Consider the following 11611-nt stretch of genomic DNA (forward strand, 5'->3'; position numbering starts at 1 on the left):
TCGGACAAAAAAAAAAATATATATATATATATATATATATATATATATATAAATATATACATATATATATATATATAATGCAATGGCAACGGTCTCTTTTTTTTTGTTCTTTTCTTTATTGCTGCTTTTTCCAGCACTCATAATGTGAAAGACCCCAAAGTGTGGACTGGATTTCCTGCGAGAGCAGAAAGAAGAGAGGCCCGGCCTGGATCACAGGGGAGGACTCGGGCCTGGTTGGAGTTACAGGCAGTATTGTTGCGTTGTTACCAGCAGAGGGCGCCATTTCACCATGGATGGTTTTCCTTTGCCTGCTGGAGCCTTCTGTTTCTCTCGAGGCGTCCCCTGTATAGAAGCTCAAAGAGGGCCAGCAAACGGCCATCACAGCTACAATCTGAACCGATCAACCTCATCAACCACTTTTACAGACATTCATTGCTTTATTTCCAAAATGATGGAAACCGGACACGCGTATCATCGCACCAGCAATGGCCCCGCTGACAGGGCCGGGCAACTCCCCAAATCTCATCAGTGCTATTCTTTATGTTGAGCCTCTTGAAAGCATTTCCTTAACAAAAAAAAAAAAGAACAAAAAAAATCTTTGGTGGAATTTGTGCTGTGATTAGCAATCAGTTAAGTGCAATCTAAAAGGATAAATATACTTTCAGTATGACAACGTTCCATTTATTGAATCTTGCTTTTTTAGTTTTTTAAATGCCTGCTTATTGCTTATGTTCGACTGAGAAAAAACACAACCCCTCATGTACAGTGAACTTTGAAAACAATCAGAGGAGATTTACAGTATGTGAAGAAAAGAAAATAGAGGCACCTTACTCTCTTTCATCCTGTCCCGATCGATCACTTTCTTATCCTTCAGCTTTGTTTTCTCTGCCGGGTTTGACAGCGAAAGGAACTTTGCGTTGTGGTTTTTGCACAGCGGCTCTTGACCGGTAAGCTGAAACCGAAATCGGCAGCGGTGTTACAGGGAACGTTCGCTACCTGATGTACAATACAGAAGAGCAATACATACCTAGCAAAGTGACCAGAACGAACCTCCACCACTTTGCCCTGTTTGCTGATGTCAAAATCGCAGGAGACGTTTCTAACTCGGGCCGACCTCCTCACTCTATGATTGGTTTTCATAGCTCCAGCACGAGGTTTTAATCTGATCTTTTCATTTTTTTGTTTTATTTAGTTTGTCCTAAATACAGAAAGTCACTTGAAATGTTCTCACCTCAGACCAGAATTGTGTTATCTGATTCACCTGAGATTTGGCTGCAGAAAATGCTGGAAAATGCAGGAATAGCATATGCATACATGCATAATACATACACACATACATATATATATATATATATATATATTAAAATGCACATGCAGGAATACATTATGTATGGCCATTAAGACTACATTTTAGATGCAGTCACTGGCACGATCGCTCTAACACCTCTTGACCTTAGTCAGGAAATGTAATTTAAAAAGTGCATTTTTAGTCATAACAACAGATATTGTTTAAGGTATTTCCGATACTCCTCAGGCTGTTTAAGACCTGCAGCCATAAGCTCAGAGCATCAGGCCATCCCATAATATTCAATAGTGCTGCTAAATGCATTTATTGGATGGAAGCCAGTAAAAAGAAATGGATTCATGGATGAAGTCAGAATGTAAACATCTGCCTCATCTGCTAGATGTCTGAGCTCAGAGTGTTTCCACTGTAAATCCTGTCTCTGTCCACACACACACACACACACACACACACACACACACACACACACACACACACACACACACACACACACACACACACACACACACACACACACGTCCTCACTTCTCAGCCAAGTAGCCAAAGCCAGGAAGCCTCCACACATGCACCCGACGTATGTGACACCCACTCGATGTAACGGAGAATGGTAATGTGTGGTATCATAATTTATGCACATTGTTTGCGCACATGTCATTATGCCCAGTTGTATTATCATTTTGGCAAAAGCATATCAGCACCTTGTTTGTCTATTAGTTCGATTTTCAAATGATTATTTTATTTCAGATGTCAATTTATAAGCGAAATAATCTTCGTCCTATTTTATCCTCCATATGATGTATAACAACATTTTATTACTGAGGGGCCCTTCATCCTTTTGCATATAACTCTTCTTTTGTTTTTCTTCTTCTGTAAAAAGGATCTTTTGAAATGTTGTAATATATGTGACGGTGAAGATGAAACTTATTACAAAGTTCTACAGCCTGTATATACGTTGGAAAAATAGGGCTTTTGATTAGTACCGGTAGATGCAGGAAATACATTTATACGTGTAAAGTCTTTTTTTCCAGAGACTGTAATTTATCTAATTTGATATACAGTGAAATGGGGCTAATGGTGTCCGTCTTGTAAATTACCACATGTGACGCCACAGAGCGGTTTGCTTTCTTCGGTTTGTGGTTCAATAAGTTCAAGATCAAATCATTTGTACTCCCAAAAGGCTGAACCAGTGTTTGCTATAATCAACAAATTATTTATATACACATTGACCGTATTTAAGGTACTCTATTCCCTGTGTTTGCTATTTTGCTATACCCGGACAAGAAATGATATCGATCAAGCACATATCAACGACACGCGTACCCTGGTATTCAGTGTACGACGTTGCATGCCTTAACGCGCCAGTTTTTTTTGTTTTTTTTGCACGATTCGATTGGACTTGAACTCGGCGTCTCCGCGGGACAGGGTGTGTGCTATATTCCCCTCCAGCATCCCTCTCCTCATTTAAAAGCATAATTTTGTAATGGTAACCAGGGTCAAAGTTATGCAATAATAATGAATAGTGCCTCATATTGCACAACTTGTAATATTAGCTGCTCTGTGCAGTTTGGATTTTTTTTTTCAACGCACGTGCTCAAATTAATAAACATCCAATGGGGAAAGCATGAATTTTGGACAATAAAAAAAACAAAAAACACTGACGACATTATGCAAGTGGGACCTTTAATGTTGAACTTTGTCCTCGCACTGAGCCTTACGCCATTGTGTCAAACGCAGCATCCTCCCATAACACTCACAGGACGCGTTATTGCTTTGCTGGCAATAAGTCACTTCCTCTTCGGGTAACAGATCCGAGTGGCGAAGGCCTCTTGATGCCTCAGCTCCATCCCATGAATTCAACATGGAGGACGAGGAAGTCTGCAGAGCGGCGCCTTCGTTCACGAACACACACTTCTTCTCTGTCGGTTCAATATCTAGTTTGACTTTCTGTTGTAACATCTGCTTCTGATTTTCTGGTTTTGAAGATTTAAGTCGTGGAGCCTATGTTTTTTCAAGTTTTCTGATGTTACGTACAGTAATCGTTGTTCCTGTATTTATGTAAAGTGAGTGTAGTGTAAATATATTCAGATCTTTTCATTCTTACCGGGAAAAAAAAAACATTAAAAAAAATGAATTAAAAAAAAGTGATAATGCTCAGCGTCACTTCAAAAAGGAGATTCTGCTCACGGAATTCCACGTCTGTAAAATAAATTTTGAATCCTGATATTTTTCAAAACTTCAAGAACAGGTGTCCTTATTTACGCTTTTCTTTTCATTTTTTTCTCCAAGAGTTGTTGAAGTATCCAGTCAGTGTTTTGCCTTTTTTCTCTCTGTATTTTTTCATATGGATGGAGCTGTGAAATTAAAATAAGTTCAAACATATACATGTTATTAATATGAATGGAGGCATGAAGGTTAATAAAGTTGCATTTTGTATGTAACACACTGGCGTGGGAGCTGGCTGCTGTCTGTGACTGAGATGGATGGTATGCGGGTTCCGTGTCACAGATGACATCTGAGTCCTGTACTCACGTTCTCCGGCATTCAGGAAGCTAATCTTGGTATTAGGGGAGACATTTGAAGTTCTGTATGATATATACGGTACAGTAGCTCGTACACAGAGTACAGTACTTCCCGTCGCTACTTATTTTTTAATTCACAGTATCCACGCAAAACCTGAAAATCCTCAATCGCACACATTAAAACGTTCTGTTCCTCTGTGTAACATCGCATTGCTTTGTTATCATCTGCGCCGCATCGCATTGCTTTGTTATCATCTGCGCCGAGTGGTATTCTAAGAGCCGGTATGTTTTAGGAGTTTAAGCGCACATCCTGTACGGCGCTCTGTAATATCTGGATCTGGATGAATGTCTCTGTCAGACGGCAAAAGGATTCCAATGATTACAATAACAAGGTTTCAATTCCCACCCCGCTTCGCATATTCGATGTGCACTACTTCACAAGAGTGATTTATGGCTCACGGGAGCCTGTGTACTGTGTCGGCTTGTACTGTAGGAGCAAAGCGAAGCACGTTAGTGGATAAGAGTGATGCTGTAACGTCTCCACGGGGGAACGTCCTCCGCGCTCAGGAAAAGCTCAGACAACTCCGCTGCTTTGAGCCGTAACTCATGTCAGGGACAATTTCCAGCAATTAGGGGGAGAAAAGATGAAGTCACTGTGTTTTGTTTGGATTGCACAGAATTGTCGAGGACAAGAAGAAGCGCACAAAGTTCCTGAGAACAGATCACGTGTCGCTGTCCCACAAAGAACAAACAAAAAGAATTGGAGCAGACATCTATTTATCAGGTGGTGACGGGTGCGTCGGATAATACCTAGGGTAGACAATATCGAAGAAAAAAAGTCCCGCACACGGTCTACTTCACTTGATATTTAGATATTTAGACGTACCGAGATGTCACTAAATATCTCTGAATGCAAGAAGACGACAGTGTGCGAGTTTGTTGGACATTTTCCATATCAATTTCTGTTCCGTTCGGTTGTTTCCTCTTTACAAGTGGTCTACTAGTCCTCCTTCAGAACAGTCTTTAATAAATTTACAACTTGTAGCTTTTAACTAACTTTTAAAAATATTGCATAATTCATACATAGATGCTACTTTCATACAAAATGCAAAAACTGTTCAGAAAAAACGACAAACAATGCCAAATCTATTTTCCATATCCTTACTGATAACTGATCCACATCAGTGGCCTAATGGTTGACTTTAACAATAAGCTGTTGCAGCAGGTGTTCAGAAACACCTGAAAATAACTTTTACAAACAGGAGATAAAGATTACTGTAGTCTCTTACGATCTAAAAGTGAGCAAATGTAATATGGGAACACAGTAATAATGTAGAGAAAAAATATTTAACAATATATATATATTTTTCAAAACAGACATTCAAAAGCCATATTCAACACAAAACTTTTATTTGTACTGTAAGGGTCGCATTGGCTTCATAGCACATTTTGCTCAATTCACGCTAGATCTTATGAAGCTCGGACACAACGTTCATCTTCATGCCAAAATACGTGTACATACTGGCTCTATTTTTAAAAGTATTGCAACACTTCTCTGGCACATCCTCCCACTGAGCTAGAGAAAGTGATGACAGTGTAGACCATAACAATATTCTAAAATTTGATCCTTCTTCTGCAAAAATATGAAACGGTCCCTGCTATTAAAAAAAAAAAAAATTGAAAATCTTTATACACCCGAAGACAATCAATGGATTGTATCCTTAAACAGCAGATACTATATATATATATATACACACACATACATGTATACATCTTAACAAATTATAGAGATTTTGTTCAACCTGAATCAAATTTTAAAGAAAGTTGGTCATAAATAGAGATTGCTATGTGTGGATAATATGGAGGGGCAGCCAACACACACTCGTTTAAGCATGGGGACGCTCGGTTTTTCATTCGTCCCCCCCCTCAAAAAAAAGAAGAAACAATCACTTAAAGGCACTTAAAAGGTTGTTTGGGAAACATGGATCGCAGTCAAAGAAACCAAAAGCTAAACACAGATGTTCAGACTGGCAGGTGCTCAGTCTAAGACGTCGCTTTGAAGACAAATCATCAGTAACATGATAATCCTGTTGTGAAGATACCGACAGTTTGCAGCGTGACAGCTGCTGCTGGCATGCACGCTGCACTCAGAGCTGCTCCTCCACCATCTTTCAGTGTACAACATGGCTGAAGTCAACATGGGACCCGTTGGAAAAAAAACTACCTCTTCGACAATTAAATAAAAACACGCCGCGTACCATTGAAAGTCCTGAAACCCAAAATGCACCATTTATTATTCATCTCTGCGCCCGCCTGAAAGATATTTAACACTTTCTGTTATGACGGTGTCTACGTTGCAATGTAGTGGGAGCATAGATACAGAACATTCATAATTCTGTCCAAAACGAATAGGATCTAACATTCTCCTACTGCGTCTTTAAATAATCCACACATGACTGCTGTTACTTCCTATATTACACACATACACACACAGTCTACCCTTTGCTGACTAAAACATGCTCTCTGGACCTTCCAGTGATCCTACATCTGCACTTACAGGATTGTAGTTTGCTATTTTTACGTGAATTAAATAGTTGACACCGTGTTGATATGATATGTGATAAAACTTGAAAAATAAAATGCTGACATTTGAAGTTGTCCGCGTACTTTGCAGTGCATGAATATAATTTCGTCGTTACATCTGGCGATTGTAACGGGGTTTTTTTTACAATAAATGAAACAATTATGTGCGGGCCAGCACTACTACCAATGTCTCGCCACTGGGGGAGTGAGTGAATTAATCCACAGTTTTGAATTTGTTTGATTTCTGATATGCCTGCTCTTGAGAAATATAAGAAAAAAGAAAAAAAAAAGAAGATCAGCGGTGCTTTTGCTGGAGCAGGGTTTCTAGCTCTGGTGTCTCTTCATGTGTAGGGCCAGGTGATCGGAGCGGGAGAAGCAGCGGGTGCACGCGGTGCACTGGAAAGGCTTCACCCCGGTGTGTTTCCTGAAGTGGCGAGTCAGCTCGTCGGAGCGGGCGAAGCGCCACTCGCATCCCTCCCAGGAGCACTGGTACGGTTTCTCTCCTTCAGCAGACGATGGGGGAAATAAAGAGAGAAGCTAAATGAAGCTACGGCAGACAACATCATATTTATATATGCTTCCCTTAATAAATAACATCACTTAAAAAGTACCGAACACTCGCAGATGTGTCGGACGACCGACAAATGAGTTTTTCATCTGCGCGCGTCACACTGTGAGTCATTAATCACAGCGGGCCAGCGGTGAGATGTGGGCCAGGTCTGTCAGCACACAGAATGCGTCCGCATGCCAAGAGCAGATCTTTCTGCCCGGCAACAACGCCGCTTTCACCCCCGAAATAAGAAGTGCAACTCCGAACATTTTACCTGTGTGGGTCCGCAGATGGGCTTTCAGATGAGAAGACTTGGTGTATACTTTCTTGCATCCTAAAAAGGAAGAAAAGAAAGATCGGTGTACTGTCCTACTTGAATTTGAGTTTTAGTGTTGTAAATTGAACCCAAACATCTCACCTGGAACATCACAGTGGTGAATCCGCCTTCTGTCCAGATCCGGATTATTCCTTCTGTTGTACTTAGCGCAAGCCGCCTGGGCCAACACCGGGGACTGCGGGCCGGGCGTCAGGCTTGAGAGATGGACTGGCTTGGGACCGGGGCTTTGGACTGATCTGATGCTGGAACTCTGGTCTGGGTTTTGGATTGGAGCTGCGCCAGGTGCGCGTCTTGTATCGGCGGGATTACGACGGGACTGAAAAGTTAACTTGGAGGCGACGCTGGCTTCGTAGGAGGGAGGTGGGGACAGATTGTGAAGGGGCTCCTTGCCCCCTCCTGGACTCGGGGGGTCCGAGTTTGGCGGGGAGGGCGGCAGATAGGTCCGTCTCCGCTGATGGCCCGGGTGCAGGTTAAATGGCAAACACCGACGCTGAGGGCTGCTTGTGGGTTTGGCGGAACTCTGCGCGGGGACCGCATGGCCGTTTGGAAGACTCAAAGGGGCCCTGGGGACGGACCTCAGCTGGGACCCATGAACGAGCTGGTCCACGTCAGAGTTTAGAAGCTGAAACAGGGGCACATCCTGAAAATCTGTCACTTCCTGTTTGATAAAAGATCTACCCGGGTACCCTGGGAGTGGCGGTGCTCTGTCGCCCTGACAGCTGGGCTGCATCTCAGGGTGTGACGGCTCCGTTTTGATCGGTCTCATGGCCCTACAGAGACCCGAGTGCAGGTACGTGATGTCAGGAAGGAGCAGGCTCATGTTGACGCTGTACGGGGAACCAAGGTCCTCGGTGAAAGACGGCTCCGGTGCGGTAAGGGTCCCCGTGTTCCTGCACAGCGTTTTGGAGTTGGCTGCGTACTGCTGGTGCGGGGACAGGTAGCTGTCCATCTCTGATTTAAACTGAAAAACAAGAGCAGGACATTTGTAAAGTTGTGTTAACCCACAAAACTGTTATCTGTTTGATTGAGGGTGTCACGTGTGTTAGAAATGCACAAGTTTCCTTTAACACTGGGCCCTGAACGCCTCATCTGTCTCAAAGTGTTCTTCTAAGATAAAAAAAAAAAATTGCCCCAAAAAAACAGAACCAGAACTACCTGCTGGTAGACTTACAAACAACTAAAACGAACTGGTGTGAATCCATGTGGGGATGCATCCAGGGGCCTGCACTTGTGTACACACGCGCTGCCACATTAAAAGACGCAACCCCTCCCTTTTCTTTTTAACTAGCAGAGGAGCAGACGCCCTTCTACTGAAACGCTCCAGCCATGAGCTGTTTGGAAGAAGAAAACAAACGCGGCTGAAATGATCCCATCCAGCTGCTCTCTGCAGCGCAGTGAGCAGCATCTCCTCCCTCGCAAGTTTCAGGAGCGGTGTTCCTGTCCCGCTTGTGATCACAAGCCAATAAAGAATCAATAAAGAAAGAAAACAAAAACAATTTGCAGTCACGTGCTGGGACGCTAGATGTGGACATTACAACGCGTGCACAAACGCGCGGGCCTGCCTCTGATACAGTCTCGCATGTTTGCGTGAAACAAGTCTTTCTGCGTCAAAATCATCCGGGCATCAGCAAACATTGTGACGCTCGGTCAGATGCAGATGCAGAAGCAGAAGTAGCAGTGCAAACAGATGCCCCTACCAGATTATAATCGTGGAAAGAGGAAGTTCCCGGGACGACATCCCTCGTGCGACAGACCGCTTGCCCGGGATCTTCTCTCACGCAGTCGGCTGGCAGCGGTGCGACGCTGCTGTGGAGAAACTGCGCGTCCTGCCCCGGAGCGACCCAAACGTGACTCCTCACGGCGGCGGCCATTAGAAATCGGCGGTGCTATCCGAAATCTCACTCGCAAATAAATCGAGCATATGTGTTTTCTTTTTATTGTTTCGACACGATCCGCGCGAGCAAAAGAGCCGGCTGTCAAGCGTTCATTCTCCCCTATTTTTTTTGTTGCGCTGCCTTCGTCAGATTACGCAACTGCGTGATATCGGTGCGTCTGCAGGGGCGGAGCCGAACGTGTACAAAATAAACAGGATCAGTCGTAGTATGATGAACAAAAAATGTCTGAAGTATAAATAAATAAATGCATTAATAAATGTATAAATAAATACAGGAATAAATAGATAAATGCATAAATAAATGTATAAATACAGAAATTAATAAATAAATGCTGAAATTAATAAATAAAAGAATAAATAAATGCTGAAATATTTAAATGCTGAAATAAATGCCGAAATTAATAAATAAAAGAATAAATAAATGCAGAATTAAATAGAGAAATAAATAAGTGCTGAAATGAATAAATAAAAGTTGATACCTAAACAGGACATACATAAATGTATTCCTTCATTTATTTATTTTTGTGGTGGTCCGAACCTCATTCTTAAGCAGGATTGGTCAAGTAGGGGCGCAAGACAGAAGGAACCGATTCCTAGCAAATCATCCCTGTAGACGACATCAGAAAACTAGGTAGCAGCACTAATGGTTTCCACAGTCTGCAGCTGGGACTGCTGCACGAGGCTACTGTGAGACTGACCGCCTGTGAGTGCTTTGGGACGGCGGAGGGGCTCACGGCAGCACCCGCTGCTCGATAAGTGCTTTCACGTCAGAGTCTCCAAAGCACAAGAAAAGTCTTCAACATCACCAGAAAAAGTGGCTAGAATTGTCGCTAGTCGCTTTTGACAAAAAAAGTGTAATTTGTTTTAATTGGTGTTTTTCATTGATCAGGTTTAACAGGCTGAGTGGCTTCTTCAACTGCCGCAAGTGAGTCATAATATGGCAGAGGGCCAGCAGCCTGGAGGGTTTGAAAAGTTGAAGCGGAATAAAGTGCAAATTGTATTTAAAAGGGTTGATTCCGTCTTTCTATTTTGTTACCTTTTAGACCAAGCACCCCTATACACACACACACACACACACATTGAAATGCTCTGGTGCTGGTCTGGCACGTTAAAAACGCCACCGCGGTGCAGCTGTCTGTCAGGACTGCGTGGAATTGATGTCTAGCATTCCAGAAGCCTAAACACGCACGCACGCGCACACACAGACACACACACATACGCACAAGGCACTGGATGTTTCCATCAAAATAGCTCAACATTTCACTTAAACACACTCTAAACACAATGATAATAATAATAATAACTTTATTTATGTAGCACCTTTAAAAACTGTTTACAAAGTGCTTTGACAGACAAAGCAGCAAGAGCAAGGCAATAATAACAACAGGACGCTCAGTGAGACAGTTGATACGATAAAAATAAACAAAGTAAATAAAATAAAATATATAGTATGTACCTATATATATATATATATATATATATATATATATATATATATATATATATATGTATATATATATATATTTGGTAAAGTAATTCAACAAATAAAATTTAAATTCAACAAATAAAAATAACACAGAAAAGCGACGACGTCACATGATGATGTGTTGGCTACTGAACCTGCATGCAACTTTTCCCAATCATAACCGAACCAAAATGGTGCATTCACCTACTCTTTACGTACCTTTTTGTTGTGACTGTGTGGGAGCATTGAAGTAAGCCGTTTGTGTTTTGCTCTTTACATCCTCGGTTGATATACTCTCGACATGTGCTCAGCGATGAAGAAGAATCGGTAATCTGACTTCCTGACAGTAGCTTTCTACCTGCTGCTTAACACAACTGACGGGTTTGTTTGATTGTATTACTCACATCGATGACAGTGCAACGGCAACATGCTTGAACTGGAAATACAGGTATGTCGCAACGACGAGGCTCAGCGTTTCATTATGAGAAGATATTTTTTTTTCAACGCGACATTGACTGCCACTCCCATGTTATTGCTCCAGGCAGTTTTTGTCCTCTTATTAAAACACCCGCTGCAGTCTTGACTGAACACGTCCAATGCTCGAATCTGATGCGTGAATCAAATAAGACTATGGTCTTTGTATGAGCAACATTATTATTTGTACATAAAAAGCAATAAATGCAAGTAAAGTCAACCTAAGTTCATCAGATGGAGCCAAACTAGTATTTTACAATGATATTAGGCCATGTGATATTTGTGAAGGTATTGCTTGAGAACAGAATTGTTTCAAAGCACACAAACCAGAGAGCAAGTGCTTTTTTAACATTAGGACAGTTACGATTACAGAACTTTCTATTCAACTACCTAAATACATCGCGCCAAGAAAGAAATGCACATTTTCTTGTGTTTTTAACAAATGCCAAATGACAAAAAACATGATTTTCAGATTTACTTATTTTA

The 11611-nt window shown here is 41.9% G+C and overlaps 1 protein-coding gene across 2 annotated transcripts; it reads right to left on the minus strand.

Moving 5' to 3' along the window:
* Window positions 1–5215: 5215 nt before the first annotated feature.
* On the minus strand, window positions 5216–10976 carry klf5b (Kruppel like factor 5b; the record flags this gene model as incomplete). 2 transcript variants are annotated; one of them, XM_079276873.1, is made up of 4 exons in its annotated part: window positions 5216–6908; window positions 7230–7289; window positions 7374–8253; window positions 10871–10976. In XM_079276873.1, 4 exons carry the CDS (start codon window positions 10895–10897, stop codon window positions 6730–6732), a joined length of 1146 nt encoding a protein of 381 aa, XP_079132999.1. In that variant the 3' UTR covers window positions 5216–6729. The 2 variants fall into 2 exon arrangements, with proteins under 2 accessions (XP_079132999.1, XP_079132998.1); XM_079276872.1 differs by lacking the exon at window positions 10871–10976 and adding an exon at window positions 8990–9163.
* Between the last annotated feature and the right edge of the window lie 635 nt (window positions 10977–11611).

The sequence above is a fragment of the Melanostigma gelatinosum genome, assembly GCF_949748355.1.
Source record: "Melanostigma gelatinosum genome assembly, chromosome: 10".
Classification (NCBI taxonomy): domain Eukaryota; kingdom Metazoa; phylum Chordata; class Actinopteri; order Perciformes; family Zoarcidae; genus Melanostigma; species Melanostigma gelatinosum.